Source organism: Quercus robur, chromosome 9, assembly GCF_932294415.1.
Source record: "Quercus robur chromosome 9, dhQueRobu3.1, whole genome shotgun sequence".
Classification (NCBI taxonomy): domain Eukaryota; kingdom Viridiplantae; phylum Streptophyta; class Magnoliopsida; order Fagales; family Fagaceae; genus Quercus; species Quercus robur.
The window spans coordinates 3567787-3586622 of NC_065542.1; the positions used below are offsets into that span (position 1 = coordinate 3567787).

The 18836-nt window shown below is 33.1% G+C and overlaps 1 protein-coding gene and 2 long non-coding RNA genes across 10 annotated transcripts; 1 reads left to right on the top strand and 2 right to left on the bottom strand.

Moving 5' to 3' along the window:
* Positions 1-708: 708 nt before the first annotated feature.
* LOC126700471 (uncharacterized) lies at positions 709-2715 on the top strand. Its single transcript, XR_007647185.1, has 4 exons — positions 709-1012; positions 1089-1354; positions 1744-1858; positions 2484-2715. It is a non-coding gene; the product is annotated as an uncharacterized LOC126700471 (long non-coding RNA).
* Positions 2716-2953: 238 nt separating this feature from the next.
* Positions 2954-8728, bottom strand: LOC126700456 (uncharacterized). 3 transcript variants are annotated; one of them, XR_007647161.1, is made up of 5 exons: positions 8489-8728; positions 8031-8278; positions 6463-6527; positions 3925-4065; positions 2954-3510 (listed from the first exon to the last, which is right to left on the bottom strand). It is a non-coding gene; the product is annotated as an uncharacterized LOC126700456 (long non-coding RNA). The 3 variants fall into 3 exon arrangements; XR_007647160.1 differs by having other exon boundaries at positions 6424-6527; positions 8031-8281; XR_007647159.1 differs by having other exon boundaries at positions 6424-6527; positions 8489-8727.
* A 2497-nt stretch (positions 8729-11225) lies between these two features.
* On the bottom strand, positions 11226-17841 carry LOC126700438 (toll/interleukin-1 receptor-like protein). Of its 6 annotated transcripts, none has more exons than XM_050398616.1 (5): positions 17275-17841; positions 16771-16969; positions 13576-14359; positions 13139-13475; positions 11226-12559 (listed from the first exon to the last, which is right to left on the bottom strand). In XM_050398616.1, the coding sequence occupies exons 1-3, from the start codon at positions 17760-17762 to the stop codon at positions 14225-14227; spliced, it is 822 nt and encodes a 273-aa protein (XP_050254573.1). In that variant the 5' UTR covers positions 17763-17841; the 3' UTR covers positions 11226-12559; positions 13139-13475; positions 13576-14224. The 6 variants fall into 6 exon arrangements, with proteins under 6 accessions (XP_050254573.1, XP_050254575.1, XP_050254576.1 ...); XM_050398618.1 differs by having other exon boundaries at positions 13576-13751; positions 16749-16969; XM_050398619.1 differs by having other exon boundaries at positions 13139-13751; positions 16791-16969.
* Between the last annotated feature and the right edge of the window lie 995 nt (positions 17842-18836).

Consider the following 18836-nt stretch of genomic DNA (forward strand, 5'->3'; position numbering starts at 1 on the left):
TTGGTGACGGATTTGAGCCATGATACATGGATACAAAGGAACATAAACAACACTAGAATAAAAATATACAAGATTGTTTATAGACTATATGAAGTTTAAAGACTAATTGTGTATTTGACCCTAAAATAAAAAACAAAATATTTTTTTGCGCAAATTTAGGAAGTTTCAAATATCATGAATTTTAAATTATATATAGACTTTTTAAAAAAAATATATATATAAACAATTATATTGAGACTTATTAAGCGTACATTTAGGGGCGTTTGGTTCGCTGTGATGTGCCCTTGATGTGACGCACATTACGATGATGTAGAATTGAGGTTTTTGGTTTATTTTATTTTTTCTAATATTATTATAATTTAAAATTATAAAATATATCACATCATCTTAATCACATCATCTTAATCTCATCACTTTCCTAAACAATGTAATGTTGTATTCTTATATTGTGATTATATTAACATAAGAGTACAATAACGTAATATTATGACGTAATGTAACATCATGCCATACCAAATGCCCCCTTAATGAATCAAACTGTTGAATAATAAGTTCTCCAAAAAAAAAAAACTATTGAATAATTAAACTCACTTTGGTCTTATTCGGTCTCTATTCAGTCCACGTTGTTCTTATTGGGTCTATTCTATGCACTTTAGTCCATTCGGTCCTATTCAATCTACTTTGGTTCTATTCGGTTCCATTTGGTAGACTTTGGTCATATTCGGTCCATTCAGTCCACTGTGGTTTTCATATAAGCTTGTGTGATAGAAGCGTTACAATAGGTTTACCAAAATGCCACTGATGGAGCTGTAACGACCAAACAAATCTCGCGGTAATGACTCTTTCTGTAACCGATTCCGAGTCAACACTACCTCCTCTCTCTGTAAACGCAATTGAATGACAATGACAACAGCGAAGAAGAAGAAGTTGATGTCATCGGCGGCATGGAGGGGCGAAGAGGAAGCCACAGAAGAGTTCCAAGACGACAACGATTGATGATTCCCTTGTCGAGGTAACTACCAGGTCTCTGTTTTGTGGTTTTTCTTTTTGTTTCTTGATGATTTGTGTTCCCGTATCTAAAATTTCAGGACTTGCTGTATCCAATGCCCTTTGTCTTCTGCAAAAGACAGCACTTTTTTCTGTCCACAATAGAGAGACCACTTAATGAGTTTCGGCTTCTAACCCACTAGCATAAATGAGGGAGAGACCATTATAGTGTTAGAAGACCATTATAGGTTGCATCTTCTAGGGTGGATTTCCTGCAAGTGTATATTGCCAAAATGGCCCATCATCAGCAAAGAGTGAGACCAGGTTTACTGATGAGACTGTCAGTCGTTATCATGTTCTGGAAGTCGTAAGATGCTTTGTCTTTTATGTATTCAATTTGATTTGGAAATTATGCTATTTTGTTTTCTTCAGGCAGAATTCCTTTTTTTATTTTTTATTGACAGTATTGGTTGGCTGTTAATATGATTGAAGCCTCAGTTTCATGAAGTGAGGTTATATATTTGAATCTTCCATGATTGTAGATTACTGAAATTATAGCATGTTCTGTTTTCCTGTCAATTGACATTTTTATAGCTTATGCGTCATTCACCGCTTGAGGTTAACAGTTTACTAGTTTACGTCTTTGTTTATTTGGTTTACTCCTCTATTTTCTTAAGGTCCCTCCCCCTTGGGGGCGGGCCATCTAAATCCATTCATAATTGAGTTTGAGATATAATACTTCTTTTGTATATGCAGTTTCTTCAACGAGTAATCGGTATTGACACCATCGTGAAACCTCTTCCACCTGCCATGGCCTACAATGTTTCCCGTAACTTGAACTTCTTCACACGCATTTTCACTCAGTTCTTTGGTAAGTTTTGATTTCTTTGTACATTTTATGGGTAGCAGAGAAGATGGAAATAGTACAATTTCTATATAACAAGACAACATCGTCACTCTTAAATAGTTTTGAGGATTCCTTTTAAGTCCCCGCCCCCTCCCCTTTTCACTGAACCTAGAGTTGTGGTATATCTGCATCATAATGAGTATGCTTGTGAAGCTTCTGAACCATTTTTAATGGATTTGGGGTTTTCAAGTCTACAATTTCATTGTAAATAACAGTTTTAATGGGTTTGATTCCTACATCTTTTTGGACAGAAATATAAATTCAGGGAGATAGTTATTTGTCTGTCTATATCTCAATTAAATATATGACCAGCAAATTACTAAATAGATATTAAAATATAATTGGTTTATAGAGATTCTCAATGTCCAATCAAGTATTTTACCTTGTAAAACTTTTAAGCTCAGAATTGGCTGACATTGCACCTGAACCTCTCAATCAATATTTAATCTTGGACATATGATTGCCTCCAAGTTCATTGAGGATTAGGTCATGTGATCAAACCTTTGACATTTTTCCTTCCATTAATGTATTGATGACTGTAACAGGCTAGCTGATATTGGATTTATAATATAGTTTATTTGATGTGTAGCATTGCAGATCCAGAAGGTATTGCAAATGCCCAGAAATCGCTTGGGATAGGACAGGAAGAGAAAGCTCGTCGTGTTCGCTAAAAAAGAAAGATAAAAGAAAAAAGGCAGTCACTAATGAACTTTCCTATCATGCTTGTGTGTAATTGAATTCTCTACCACTATATATGTTGCGTCTAGCCCTGGTTGAAACCAATGTTGCAGAGTAGAAATTCATTATTATATGCCCGAAAAGACTAGATCTTCTTAAATTTGAATTCATTATGCAATTTTCTTCCTTCCATTACCAAACATGAGAAGGTATTCTTAATTTATTTATCTTCTCATCAGCAACCTCTTAACCAATTTGAGCCAAGTTTTTCTATTGGAAATTTCTTTAATGCCACTCATAAGACACAAATGCTGTCAAGAAAAAATATAATATTTTGCATTGTGGGAGAAAATAAAAACAACAATCAAAGTATACCAAAACTTTGAACAAGTACGAGAAATTTTAATTCCTATCTTAAAATGTTAATAAATTGCATGCAGACGTTTGACATAAATTAGTCCAAAAAAGGTGCAAAGATAGCCTTTTTTCTGCCTTTGGTTTTTTGGTACAAAAATGCAGTAAGAGTTGGCTGGTAGTAAAGTTACAAGCCCCAAAAGATGTTCATAAGACTTTGAAGCGAGAGTAGCAGGGCCATTGCCTTTGCAGTGACTCCCCCAAGCACAGCATATATGAACCACTAGCGTTTTCCAACTTCCATGCACTAGTGGTCTTCAATCAGCCTTTGTTAATGCACTTTGAACGGTCAGGGATTGAGCTTCCATTCAGTTTCAAATGGCAGTAACTACAACAGACTACAATAATTATTCCTGCCAAAACTTGATTTTGCTGCATAGGGACAAAACCAATCCATTTGCAATCTCTCTGCTAGTGCTCCTCAACTGTTAGTAACTCCTCCACAACTAGATACACTAGTGCTGGTACTCACTCTCCAGCAGTTACTTTGATCCACCACTTGTATATCATAGGCTTTTGAATACCTGCAAAACAAAAGATTTAGAGCATTAGCACTTCATAAGCAGACTGTTTTGCACTTGTAAACTTCACTTTATTGCAGAGATTATGAAAAACAATCTAGAGAATATTCTAGTTTATGAAATTCTGGATCCTCCATCTATTGAGCCAACCATTGCTTCAAAGAGGAAGGACAAAATGAAATTGGTTCTATGGGTCAAATCTGACCCAAACCATACATACCGAGCAAGACTGCACTTTGGCAATAAATAATCAAAGCACACTTAGTACAATCCACTATGTTTCATTTCCACTAATCTGTTTTAATGGCCATGTACTCTTGCCAACACTTCCACACAAAAACACATATTCAAAGAAAGCTACAAGCTCCGCAGATTTCTCCATCTAAGAGCCATGAAACTCTGATGAGAATCCATTACCTGATCCCTTACTTCCAACGCATGCAGCAATTGGTAGGCTATTTTGATCAAATATCGTCCATGTGTTACATGAGGCCATATCAGTGTATCAGTTGAAATTTGAGCAGCCACTTCAGGAGAGTATAGCTCCCTAACCAGGTCCTGTTTCCAAGTCAAAGAAGCTAACTTCAAATACTTATTAACAGAAGCAGATTGTTTCGACTTTCTTAAGGATATCCCAAAATATAATACAAAAAAATGGAAATACTTCAAAAAAGAATGATTATTAAAGCATAGCATCTTGCCACTATGAAACATAATGCATCAGTCTAAATAACAAAACTAATTAGAAAGTTTTTGAGAGAACTTAAATTCTAGATATAATAAAACAACGGTAAAAACTAGAACAAGAAGCCTTACCAATCCAAGTAGGCTACCTGACGCAGGACAACCAGAACAAAATTGAAATAACAATAAAATAAAGGGATATGACCTAGAAGTCACCTAGGCCTTGCTTGGATTATTAAAGCGTAGCATCTTGCCACTATGAAACATAATGCATCAGTCTAAATAACAAAACAAATTAGAAAGTTTTTGAGAGAACTTAAATTCTAGATATAATAAAACAACGGTAAAAACTAGAACAAGAAGCCTTACCAATCCAAGTAGGCTACTTGACGTAGGACAACCAGAACAAAATTGAAATAACAATAAGATAAAGGGATATGACCTAGAAGTCAGTACCTAGGCCTTGCTTGGAGTCAACACCAAGCGGGAAAACCACTAAGAGTCAACACTTAGGGTGGACCTGGAGTCAGCATCAGACCAAAAGAAACTAAATGGCCATTTTTTCATTTATCAAAATATCAAATATCTTCTCAAGGAGTACAATAGGTTGCTTATAAAGGATTGCTAAATCCTAGTTCTAATTGGCTAGGAAACCCTAATTGCCTTATTACAAAAATAACCTTATTTCCAAATTAAAATACTAATAGCCTAATAAACTACTAGGACCTAAAACATAAAAATACAATTGACTTGCAAACATAAATAATACTAAATAATAATCTTTTTGCGTCTTCTGCATCACTACCTTCTCCAATTTTCAACCTTGTCAGCACAGTTGCTTACGCACCAGATGATATGATTAGCAATTTATAGTTAAGTCTGCTGTATGGGCAGAATTCTCTACTGTCTACTGTTGTCTTTTACTTCTAATTCTACTTGAGTCTCTTTGACAGGCTATAACCTAATTAAGTTACGATTTGGAGATAGGTCTCTTGGTTTGTTTCATCATGTGAAATAGGCACAGTCAGCTTTGCCTGCCCATGATCTGAAATTGGCATGGACAACTTGCAATGAATAATTTAATTCAGAGCAAAAGTTTCTAAAAAGGTGGAGAAACTTTCAAGTACATCAAGAGGCAAAAGCACAAAAGTCTTATGGTAAAAACTTACATAATCAAAGAGCCGCTACATGTTAAAAGAAATTTAAACTGTTAATATTATAGATTAATGAGGAAATTCATGTCGCAGCACCCATTTTCTTTCAAACTACACTGATATATATATATATATATATATATATATAAATAAAATTAAAAAAAAAATTTATGAAACTCCTAAATGTTTTAAAAGAATAAGGAAACCCGGGGTGGGGGGGGGGGGGGGGGGGGAGGAATATCTAGCAACAAAAAGTAGAGAAAGAAGGGATTGCAATATTATTAAGGTCTCACCAATGTTCCTACACAGGCATTACATAAGACAATAACATGTATCATGATTTCATGGCTAAGGCCATTCAAATATACTTACTATTCAATGCTCTATTATGGTAGATCATTGATTCATCGTAACATGTCCAACAATCGAGTAATATATAGTTGTTCATAGCATTGTTTTGGTAATAGATAAAATTGGAATCAAATGTTTTTTACCTTGAAGATTGTCTCTTGCGAGAGCTTTTTATATAGTTGGTTACTGCACGTCTATGAACAAGCTTAGGTTCCTAATGAAGATAGCTTAAGCAAATTACCAAAAACATAACTGATGCTATGGCCTATGGATCAATCAATTATGTACAATGTTGATGATATTTGGATATATCAAGAACTCGGTTGAATGATTTGGTCAATGATTTGCATATCCACATAATTACTCATAAAAGTACGTTATGATCAAGCTCCTATTGTTTGAAATTTGAACATTCACTAACTGAGATTTGATTCTAAAGTTTGTTGTATTATGAGAATTACAGTAACGATGTCCTCAAACATGCTAATACAAATGATTTTAATAACTTTTATAATTGCTATCCTACATTAAAATAATAAAATTTTCAAAGAAAAAGAAACAAGGATAGAAAAATCAGCTGAACTCTTAAACAGATAAAGTGCATTTTCTTTGGTTGAAGGTTATTACAAAACCATAGAAAATCTTCTATGAGGAAGCTAGATGCTATGTCTTTCCAAACTAATCATTCTAATTGTGATCTATACATGAACAAGAGTGCAGATTTTACCCTGCAATCTATTAGATCGAGTGAAAATCAGAAGCATACGTGCATGCACTTGTCTTCTCTCTTGGCCATGTGACAGTTTCTCCTCATGAACAAGTCCAACAATCCTACATCAATGGGGCAACCAACACAAATCACTGAACCAAAATTACCCTAATCATTGTTTATTTTATAAAACTATTTTTTCTTTTTCTTTTTTTTGGGATTAAAAGAGTAGCTTCAAGAATGGGGATGATTCTTTTACAAATTGAACCAATCCATAAGATCTAATAATACGCATATTAAATTAACTAGGTGTACTACTATGTGTTTTTTGATCAAGGAAACAGACCAGATGAGAGCTGGAATAAGTGCCAATAATGAAGCTAAAGCACAGCTAGTAAAATTATATTTTGAAGTTAAACTTAATTAAGTAAAAGTGTCCAAAGGAAAGAAAAAAATATAGTGCAGCAATCAGCAAAACTTTAAGAAAAAATATAATTGATTAAGAAAAAAGGACAAGAAGTTCAACAATCTTTAATGATTCTTTTGTTGTAATAAGTGCCAATAATGAAGACAAGCTGCAGCTAGCAATATACGATTTAGAATTTAAAATTAAATCAAACATAAGTTCAAGCATATGCCAAAGGAAAGGAAAAAAGATGATGCAGCAACCAACAAAACTAAGAGTAAGAAGAAAGACAATGACTTAGAGGTAATCAATTTTTGTACGAGTGAAGTAAGGGGCAAATTCTCTGTGCAATGGTTTTTCAAATCTTGATTTTGTACCACACTTTTGCTTGACACATTCATTTTTGGAGAAGCAGAATTCTGCAGACTTCAGCTTCAACTTCAGCACATGCCTCCCTCCACTCACTAACTCAATACCAATAAAACCCCCAAAATACAAGATACAATGAAATTGAAAGATTTAAATACATCAAAATTTGACATTGAATCAGCCAACGCTCTAAGATCCTAACACAAACAAAATGGTACTTAATGCTTTTAGCTATGAAGATTGTCTCCTGTGAGAGCATCTTAAATAGTTGGTGGTTTCACATCTATTAACATATAGGTACAAGCATCATAGGTTTCTAATGAAGATAGTTTAATCAGATTAGAGGAAATTTTGCATTTCCAAATAAATTTCTCATAAAAGTAAGTTATGATCAAGCTCCTCATAGTTTGAATTTAGGAACATTCACTAACTACGATGTGATTCTAAAGTTTGTTGCATTGTGACAATTACAATAACAACGTCCACAAAGTTTCTAAAATGCATATATACAATATTTTAGTAACATTAAAAACTGTTGTCCTAGTTTAAAATAATAAAAATTTCAAATTTATTCAATTCTCAGAATTTTTTACTCTTTCATTGATATTTAAATATTAAAAAAAAAACAATAAAAAATCAACTTATATTGAGCTGGACTACTCATTAGTTCCAAAATTTTTGGGAGAAATGCTTAATTCTTGTTGTTAGATGTATTATAAATAAAAATTTGATGTACTGTTATTAGTATTCTTGATGCTTATCTCAAAAATAAAATAAAATCATATGCGTAATGCTGTAGGAAGAGTTGTTTGAAACATTTTAAATAAAGAAATATGTTAAATTAAATTACCTATTTTGTAAATGCCATCCAGAGATATTGGCAACTTCTTTCAAAGCATCTTTCCACCTTTGCACCTCCTTTAGATTCTTCTTAAAACGGATTTCATGTTTAACAAAGGCTCGAACTGTGTTCCTTTGTATCCGTATATCAGATGGATCCACTTTGTACAAAATTGCCTCTGAAACTGAGGAAAGCGTCATATTTCCATGTTGCTGTTGAAGGACATGATGACCAATCTTTTTGGGTACTCATGAAAGCTGCTGAAAATATACCGGTAAATCTTGAAACACAAAATAGATTTTTTTTTTTTATAAAAAAAGTACTATCAATTAAGACTGAAGAAAAAAAATTAAATGGAAAGATAAATTAGAGAAGAAGAAAACCATTTGATGCGTATTTTTCATTTCAAAGAGGGAATAATATGAGAGAAATAAATGAGATGGGTGTGTGCAAAAGTGAAAACTTACTTATTTGTGAAATGGAATTGCAGTACTGATCGTGAAAGCTAGAAGCCCTCTTGAAACATTAATTCCCTCCTTAATTAAGGAATAGGCACTGTAATTTCACACAGAGGCGTGGGGACTCAACACAAGTATTTTTTGCGTTTTTGTTTTTAAGTAGAGTGGAGTAGGCGTGCAAGGTGTCCGCTCCTTCCTAGAATATTTTAGCAAAACGATGACCCAGTGAAGTTTAGCTGATCGATAAGAGAAATGTTATATTACTGCAATTTCACGACAAATTGTAAGTTGTTATTTGGTGAAAAAGAAAAAAAAAAAAAAAAAAAAGTAGTGGCCACATATTAGAACTAATATTACCTAAGTTTTGTTGCCAATATATTATGTTCCTAGGATTACTTAAACAATAAAATTAAAAAAAAAGATGATAAAAATATTACAAGTTTTACTTAATGAAATTTACAAAGATTTCAACTATTTTATAACTGAATTTTGAATTGTCTATTTCTAATTGGTAACAATTTTGTTTGTAAGATCAATACAGTAAAACTTGTAGTACTTATAATACTATTCATAAAATTATAGGATAGCATCTAATTTTATACTCAATTTCACTGCATACTTATTTGTGCAAGTAAAAATGATGGACACTTTATGTCCACTATTGATTACATGAACACATTATTTTTTGTCAATTACCTAGGCAGACTGTCATCAGAATATATTAACCACAAAAAGAGGGGGGGGGGTACAAATTTAACTTTTCAGCATGAAATATAAAATAAAAATAGTGTTAAAAAAAAAATCAATAGTTGAGAAAAAGAATTTTGAACCATAAATATCTTAGTTAAAAACACAAACAAACAAAAAAGAATTGTTTTTGTTTTTTAAAAATTTAGAAAAACACCGAAAGCATCGGTTGACTAACAAAAACCTGTAGTTCCTTTTACCTTAGAATATAGCAGTTTCTCCATTAAATTTCCGTGATATGTACTTTGTCCCTTGTGCTATTGTTTTTCGTGAGTTAAACGGAAAATTTGAATTAAAATTTTTTTTTGGTCCAAAGGCACATTAATTTCGTTTTAATACCCATGTTATTTTGCTATAATTAAAGGGATATTGAAAATATTGAAGTTTTCCATAACACTATTGTGGGAATTTTACAATCCCAGCTTCAAAACAATAAACGGTTTTTTTTTGTTTTTTTTTTGTTTTTTTTAAATTTTAATTCCATATGGATATGGCAATACACATACCATCTAACACACTTGAAATTAAGGACCAAATTTGATAGATTGTGATATATATATATATATATATATATATATATATATATTTTTTTTTTTTTTTTTTGTAGTAATTTTTTTGATAGGTTAAGCCATTTTATAGTTGTACTCTGATTATGCAATTTATTATAAATCCGGTTTAAAACACTATTATTACTATTTTCGTGTGTATTCTAATAAATATTATTATTTACTAAAAAAAATAGGGATGTTTATCCCACATTGGTTGTATGTGTCTAGTGTCCACTGTTTATAACCTCAGTCTACAACTACAGAGGTTATGTCATTTTGTAGTTGTACTATGGTTATGTAATGTATTATAAACTCGGTTTAAAACACTATTATTGCTATTTTCGTGTATGTTCTAATAAGTATTACCAAATAAGTAATTTATCAAAACTAATATGATGCATCCATTTAATTTTACCAGTTAACTTTTTTCAAATAATAGTAAGAGAAAAACTTTTGTAATTTGCCAATCACAATTGGTAAGTATAAATTGTATCAGAGATAAAACAAAAATGAGACACAAAATCCAGGAAAAAATATTTATGTTCCTCCCCTTTCCCTCTGCTTTCTCGTCATCCAAATAGAAATTGAAACACAAACTAAATATAATTTTTTTTAAAAGAAAAGAAGAAGAAGAAAGAAAACAGAGAATTCGCACAAAACATTGCATAAGAGAATAGAGAGGACCTTGAGGATGCGGACCACGTTGTCAAGGTCAAGGAGACGAATATGCTTGAAACAAACAATTGGCGGTAAAAAAAAAAGAAAAATTCCGTGTGCTCAGTTTGAGAAAGAAAAAAAAAATAGAGAGACAATAATTGAAGAGGAAAACTATTATAGTAGTTAAGTTGGAGAGTTAAGGAAAGTTGTAGAAAGTTTCCTGATTGATATTGCCTTTACTATTTATTACCATATTTTATCTTTGTTTGCTTTTCTCTTACCTATCCCAATCCTAAAAAAATCAAAGTTACTGTCTTTTTGAGTTTCTCTCTACCATATCTCTATTATATTACCCAATTTATTATTTTTCTTGATTACTTGCTATTAATTATTTTAAAGTTCATTTCTTTCAGTCTATGTCAATAGTATACCGTTTTGCAGTGTTGGGAAGTTCCTGGTCGTTTCTAAATAGATTTTACATTTTTTTTTTTGATAAATTGGGATTTTTTTTTAAAGACAATTTGGGAAGGTCACATTTTACTCATATTTTTTGTCAGGTTTGAATTTTTTGTCTTTGCTTTTTGAGTAGCAGATAAGATAGACTATAGTACAAATTCTATAGAACAAAACAGCATGGTCACTCTTAATTAGTTCTAAAGAATAACGACTATTTCTATAACATCACATGAACTCTCTCACAGAGTTGTCATTACTCGTTGGTGCCAATCATGCCATGGCGATGCTCAAAGTCAGAAAGAAGAAAGAAAGAAGAAGGACAAGTCCAAACTCCACGATTAAAAAAATGTATATAAGATTTACTCAGCTAGAGCCATTTTATAGTTTATTGAAATGCCCTTATTTAAATTAACAGGAGAATTTTACATAGATTTTCTCAGAAAGAAACGAATATCTTCTATAATGTCTTAAAATGCAGACACTACAAAGCCATAAATTAGTCTAAAAAATCTGTAGTGGTTTTCTGATACAGTAATGCCAGAAGAGTTGCCTAGTAATAAAGTTGCAAGCTCCAAAAGAAGCTCCTTTGAAGCAAGAGTAGCCAGGCCCTTGTCGCAGTGACTCTCCTATGCACAGCATATATACACTACTAGTGTTCTTCATTTTCCATCTTCTATGCACTTGTGGTCTTCAATCATCGCATGAAGTTGCCAAGGAACCTTCTTTCCCAAACTGAGGTCCTCCACTCCTTCAGTACTTATTGAAACAAGTCTGCAAAAACCAAGCTATATGGACTTAGTTAATGCTTTTCGAACAGCTGGGCGTCAAGCTTCCATTCAGTTGCAAGTGGCAGAAAGGTTTTCCTGCTAAAACATGATTTTGCTGCATAGGCACAAAACCAACCCATTTGCACTCTCTCTGCCAGTGCCCCTTAACTGTCAGCAACACCTGCTATCCGTCCACAACTAGATACACTCTTGCTGATACACTCCTACAATTAATCTGACCCACCACTTGTACATCATAGGCTTGTGCATACCAGCAAAACAAAAGCTTTACTAAGAATTATCACTTCATAATCAGACTATTCTGCACCCTCAAACATCACTTTATTGCAGTGATACCCAAGGCCTGCAGAGTTATGATAAACAATCTGGGGATCATAACAGATTTTTGTTAATGAAAATTTGGATCCTTTGTTTACTGAGCCAACCATTGCTTCAAAGAGGAAGGACAAATGAACTCAGTCCTGAGGGTCAAATCTGACACAAACCATACAGACCAAGCAAGACTGCACTTCAGGAATAAATTATCAAAGTTTTCCTCTTCTTCATTGCATAAGACACAGTATCAATCACTATGTTTCATTTCCACTATTCTGTTTCTATGGCTAAGTACTCTTCCCAAAACTTCCAAACAAAAACTCTTAACTTCAAAGGAAGCTTCAAGCTCCACAGATTTCTTCAAAAAAGGGCTATAACCCTACGATGAGAATCCATTATCTGAGTTTCCCTTATTTCCAATGCATGCATCAATTGGTAGCCTATTTTGACTGCACATTGACCATGTGTTACATGAGGCCATATCAGTGTATCAGAAACTCCTCACCTTCAGATACAGCAAGCTAAATTTGAGCATCCACTTCGGGAGTGTATAGCTCCCTAACCAGGTCCTGTTTCCAAGTCTAAGTGTAAAGTTAAGTTCAAATACCTACTAACAAAAGCATATTGTTTTTACTTCCTTAAGAATAAAGCAAAATATCAACAACAAAAAAAATTGTAAATACTTCTAAAAAGAAGGGCAATTATATAGCATCTTTCCACTATGAAATATAATATGTAATGACCCCACCTCAATTGTGTAGATATTGTCCACTTTGGAGCCCATATCCCTTACGCTTTTGTTCTTCCCCCAAAGCACACAGCAATGGGGAAAAAGGCTTCTACACGTTAAAGGAAGATCACTCCTTATGAACGCATCCCCATGTGCTTCCCTAGGCGATGTGGGATTCCATGGGGATGTGTTTATAAGGAGTGATCTCCCTTTAATGTGTAGAAGCCTTTTTCTCCATTGTTGTGTGCTTTGGGGAGAGAACAAAACCATTATGGGTTTAGGCCACAAAGAGGACAATATCTACTTAGTTGGGGCAAGGTCGTTACATAATACGTCAGGCTAAATAAAAAGACCAATGAGAAAACTTAAATTCTAGATATAATACAACAACAAAAACGACTAGAACAAGAGGGCTTACCTATCCAAGTAGGCCACCTTCTCCATTTTTCAACCTTGTCTATATAGTTGCTTGCCTGCTTGGGTTTGATTACTGTAAAGATGAATATGCACCAGATGACAGAGTTAGTAATTTATAGTTTAGCCTGTTGTATGGTCAGAATTCTCTACTGTCTACTGCTGTCTTTTAATTCTAATTCTAATTGAGTCTATATGATGGTATATAGCCTAATCAAGTTACTATTTGGAGATAGGTCTTTTGGTTCGTTCCATCATCTGAAATGGGCATGGTCAGCCAAGGAGCCATCTTTCCCAAACAGAGTTCCACCACTCCTCTACTACTTATTGAAGGAGCAAATCTGCAAAAAGCAAGTTGTATAGCCTTAGTTAATGCTTTTCGAACAGCCAGGCATCTAGCTGCCTGCCAAGGTTGCATATGGCAGAACTGCAACCACCTACCAAAAATTTTCCTGCCAGTGCTTGATATAGCTACAGCCAAAATCAACCCATTCATACCCTCCCTGCCAGTGTCCCTCAAAGCAACACTTAGCAATCCTCCACAATTAGACACACTTGCCTTGGTACATTCCTGCAGTTACTCTGATCTGCCTGGTGCATTATAGACTTATACATACCTGCAAAACAGAGCTTTACTAAGCATTAGCAGTTCTGAAGCAGACATTTTTGTACCCTCAAACATCATTTTAGAGAACATCACATGCATATTCCAGTTTGTGAAAGGTTAAAATCCTCCATCAATTGCGGCAATCACTGCTTCAAAGAGCAAGGATAAATGAACTCAGTTCTAAGGGTCAATTCTGAACCAAACAATACAGATCAAGACAGCACTGCAGGAATAAATGATCCAAGTTTTTCCCTTCCTCACTGCATAAGACACAACTACTATAACTCACTATGTTTCATTTTCACTATTCTGTTTTAATCAGTTAAGTCCTCATGCCAAAACTTCCACAAAATAAATAAATAAAATAACTTCAAACTTCAAAGGAAGCTTCATGATCCACAAGATTTCTCCATCTAAGAGTTATGACCCTTAAATTAGAATCAATTGTCTTATTTTCCTTACTTCCAATGCCTGCAGCAATTGTTAGCCTATTTTGACCTCATATCGACCACGCATTACATGAGGCCATATCAGCTTATCGGTAACACCTTGCCTTAAGATAGGGGTAGATAAAATTTGAGCAGCCACTTCAGGAGAGTATAGCTCCCTAACCAGGTCCTGTTCCAAGTCAGTGCAAAGATAACTCTAAATACCTATTAACATATACAGATTCTTTTGACTTCAAGATAATGCAATAATATAAATTTTTCAAAAAAGGAATGACAATTATTCATATACATATATTTGAATGATTCTCAAAGTGTAGCATCTTTCCACAATGAAAGATAATACATCAGGATTAGAATAACAAAACCAAAGGGAATGATACTTCAAATCTAGATGTAATACACCAAAGAAAGATAACTAGAACAGGAGAGCTAATCAGGCTTCCTTCAATTTTTAACCTCAACTACTCAGTTGCTTGCCTGTTCGAGTCTGATTACTGTAAAGACGAATATGCACCAGATGATTTGGTTAGTAATTTATGATTTAGTTTTGTCATATGCTCAGGTTTCTCTACTGTCTACTTCTGTACTTTAATTCTAATTCTAGTTGATTCTCTTTAACAGGGTATAACCTAATTATAATACGACTTGGGGATAGGTCTTTTAGTTTGTTTGATGTCTTAAGTGGGAATGAAGATTATTAAAAGGTGGAAAAACCATCAAGTATATCAAGAGGCAAAACACAAGTCGTATAGTAAATACTTACATAAATAAAGAGTCTTGATACAAATTAAAAGAGTTTTAAACTTTTAATATTACAGATTGATGAGGAAATTCATACTACAGCATCCTTTTTCTTTCAAACTCAACCAACATCATATATGAAACTCCTAAACGTCCAGAAAGAAGAAGAAAGGGGTGGGCTGGGGGAAGAAGAAAAGAAAAATCTAAGTAACAAAGAGCAGAGAAAAAAGATTTGTTACTTTCAAATGGGATTGAAATATTACTAAGGTCTCACAAAGGCTTTTACACATGCATTACATAGAACAATGATATGTATGATGGTTTCCATACATTGCAGAATACAAGGAGCACATGACAAAGGCTATTTACTAATAGTTACAATTCCACATTTTATTATGTGGCAGGTCTAATAATCGAGTCATTGACAGCAATGTTTTGGTGACAGATAACATCAGACTTGTTTTTGCTTTGAAGATTGTCTATCGTGAGACCTTTTTATTTAGATGGTGATTGCACATATATATACAAGCTCAGATTCCTAACACTCATAGTTAAGCACTTTACCAGAAAATATCACCAATACTGAAGCATATTGTTTTCAGTAAACCCATGGATTTATCAATTATCAGCAATGTTTCTGATATTTTGATATATCAAAAATTTGGAATGCTTTGAAATTATCCACATGGTTGAACTTTTGATTAACATTCACTAACTGCAATTTGATTCTAAAGTTTGTTGGTTTATGAGAATTACAATAATAATGTCCTCAAACATGCTAATACAAATCATCTTAGTAACTTATATGTGTTTAGCATTATGACTTCAACAGAATTTGTTCCCCAATAATCAGGAATAATGAGATTAGAATAATTAGAAAGAATTTGTAAGAATATATATATATATATATATTCAGGGTTAGATTTGTCAACTTACAGTATTGTTCTTCAATACATTAATGATATTCTCATACATCCATAACCTACTACATTCACCAGGCTCTCTGAGGGATTCACGAGAATCACAACAAACAATTTCATGACCCATTTGTTGTAGCAAATCATGCATCCACAAAGTTCCCTCTTCATCAATGGTTATGAGAGATTTATCCACAAGGACTTCAATATTGTAGTCTGGGTAGTAACCAAAACTTTCTAGAATATCTCTTATGCAAACTTTTTTCTCTCCTTTGAAGAAACATGCAATATCTAAAAACAGCTCTCTCTCTATAGCTCTTAGCCCATCATAACTTATTTGAAGTATATTCAAAATGTCTCTATTAGGTTTTGCTTTTAGGAAATCTAGAGCACTTCTCCATACCTCAAATCTTTTACCAATTAATGAAGAACCTAAAACTTTAAGAACTAAAGGAAGGCCTTTAGCGTAACTCACAAACTCCATAGAAAAAGCCACAAAATTTTCTTTAGGACGGGGTTTGTTGAAAGCTCTCCAACTAAAAAGCTCCAAAGCCTCATCATCATTCAACCCATTAGTTGTATATACATGATCAACTCCATGTTTTCACAACAAATGGCTATCTCTACTTGTTACAATAATTCTACTCCCAAGACCAAACCAATCACATTTCCCTACTAGTGCTTCTAGTTGTTCTTTTTCATCCACGTCATCAAGAACAATAAGAAACTTTTTATTGCGTAGTCTACTCTGTATAACACCGATTCCCATACTAACATTCCATATATTTATTGTACTTTCCATGAGAATCATAGAAAGAAGTTATTTTTGCAAAGAAATTAGACTTTGAATTTTAGTTTCTTCTCTAACATTAGCAATAAAGTTGGAGGTTTCAAAATTACCAGAAATTCTCTTAGAAATTACTTGTGCAAGAGTTGTTTTACCCATTCCACAAATCCCTACAAAGCCAACACCACCCGACGCTTCATCTACATATAAATCCAAAAGTTCCTTCACACGGGATTCTATTCCAACAAGGTTGTTGGAAATAGTACTTTGGACTATAAGATCCAATTCGCTTGATATCCTTTTGAGGATTTCTTGGATAACTATTGATTCATACCTACAAAGAAGATAAAGATAGCAAAATATTAATTTTGATGACTGTATATTCATATCATATATAATATATTAAGGTGTTCCTAAAGTTTTCCTTCTGGCAATATATAGCTTTGTTGACACCTAATTCTTGTTAATAGGGTTTATAAAAAAAAAATAAAGGGTTTGAGAGAAATCTACTACGAAAAGAAGTATGCATGAGTTATTCAGTAATAGACTACCATGCCTCAAACAAAGTAAAAATTCTTCAATCAAACCAAAGTCCAATTTAAGCTTATATATAATTACTCTGCAAAAGACAAATGTTACCTATCATTTAAATGCCATCCGGAGATATTGCCCACTTCTTTCAAGGCAGCTTTCCATGCTTGCACATCCTCTTTGTTAACCTTGGGATCTTTTTCATGCTTCTCAAAGGCTTCAGCAAGTGTACCCGTCTGGTTCCGCACATGAGAGGGATCAGCATGGTAGAAGATGGGCAAAACTGTCAACTTGGTCTCTTCTATGCACTCAACAATCTTTGCTAATTCAATCAAGCACCACCTTGAAAAAGCGTAATTTCTCGAGAGAACGATGATTGCATATTTGGAGACTTCTATTGCTTTCAAGAGTTCCGGAGAAATATACTTTCCTCTCACAAGTTTCTCATCGTCTCTGAAAGTATTAATACCCCTTTTTTCCAAAGCAGTGTAGAGATGGTCAGTAAAATTCTTGCGGGTGTCAACGCCGCAAAAACTAAGGAAGACATCGTATTTCCTAGAAGAAGAAGAAGAGGAGGCGGCTGTATGAGTGGCCATAGAAGGAATTGTTAGCAATTGGATCAGAAGAGAGAAGCAAAGAAATAGTTTTCAGTGAGTAAATTGACGCGCCGTTGACCGGCCAGAATACAGATTATTGCAGGAGAGAGAATAAGGAAAACAAAATTGGTGCATTAATTCATGTATAATAATTATTATTAAATTAGCTTGAAAGTTGAAACAACAGTTTTTTTTTTTAAATAGAAATTTATCGCTTTTTAATTTCTAACTAATAGTAGCTTTTAATAATTGGCCACTTAAGTGAAGGGATTAAAAGTAATCTCTTTTAATTTTGAAAATAAATAAATAAATAAATTACAAAATCACTCATGATTTTTTTTTCATAATACAATACTAGTTTCTATTAGGGAGAGAAGATTTAAATTGAGGCATATTTACAAGGCTCTTGGAAGTTGGAACTCATGAATCAAACTTTAGAAGTCAACCATGTATAAGTTTTAAATTTTATTTTACAATTAATTTATTTGAAGATTTTATTTTGAGATTATTTTATATTATTTATAATAAATTTTATCAAATTTTATTAATACAATTTTTTACACATGAAATGTATGAGTTTGAAGTCTGGCCACTTTTCAATTCAATTTTTCAACAAAGTAAATATAATTGTAGATTCTAATTAGCTCAACCAGGAAAGTTTCTTATCATTAAATAAAAAATCTCAAATTCGAACCCCTCATACAACAAAAACCAACTTATATCTAAGATTGGTGATAAAAAATAAATAAATAAGAAGAAAGAAAAAGAAAGAAAAGAAGTAAGACAATCTTTTTACAATTTTTTTAAAAATTAATCTTTTTTTTTTAAAAAATAAACTTAAAAGCCTTTTCATATGTAGTATCTATTTGGTAAAGATTATTTTTGCCAAATTATTTTACCATTCAGTTTATTCTTGCTACTATTCTTGGGTCTCACTGTACTTTTTGATACTATTCATAGGTCTTACTGTACTATTTCAACTAACTTTTACCTTTATCTACGGTATTTCCAGTTTTAGCAAAATAAACGGATCTCAAACGAACCCGTAGAAAGGGGGATGGGGAATTAAAAAAA

What these genes read in the sequence shown, in the direction of transcription:
- LOC126700438 (XM_050398616.1), bottom strand. Translation starts at nt 17,762, where the DNA reads ATGGCCACTCATACAGCCGCCTCCTCTTCTTCTTCTTCTAGGAAATAC. An exon ending in GGATGGCATTTAAATGATAG is followed by an intron (nt 16,970 to 17,274) that starts GTAACATTTGTC and finishes TCTTCTTTGTAG; the next exon opens with GTATGAATCAATAGTTATCC. An exon ending in GTAAAACAACTCTTGCACAA is followed by an intron (nt 14,360 to 16,770) that starts GTAATTTCTAAG and finishes GACTTGGAACAG; the next exon opens with GACCTGGTTAGGGAGCTATA.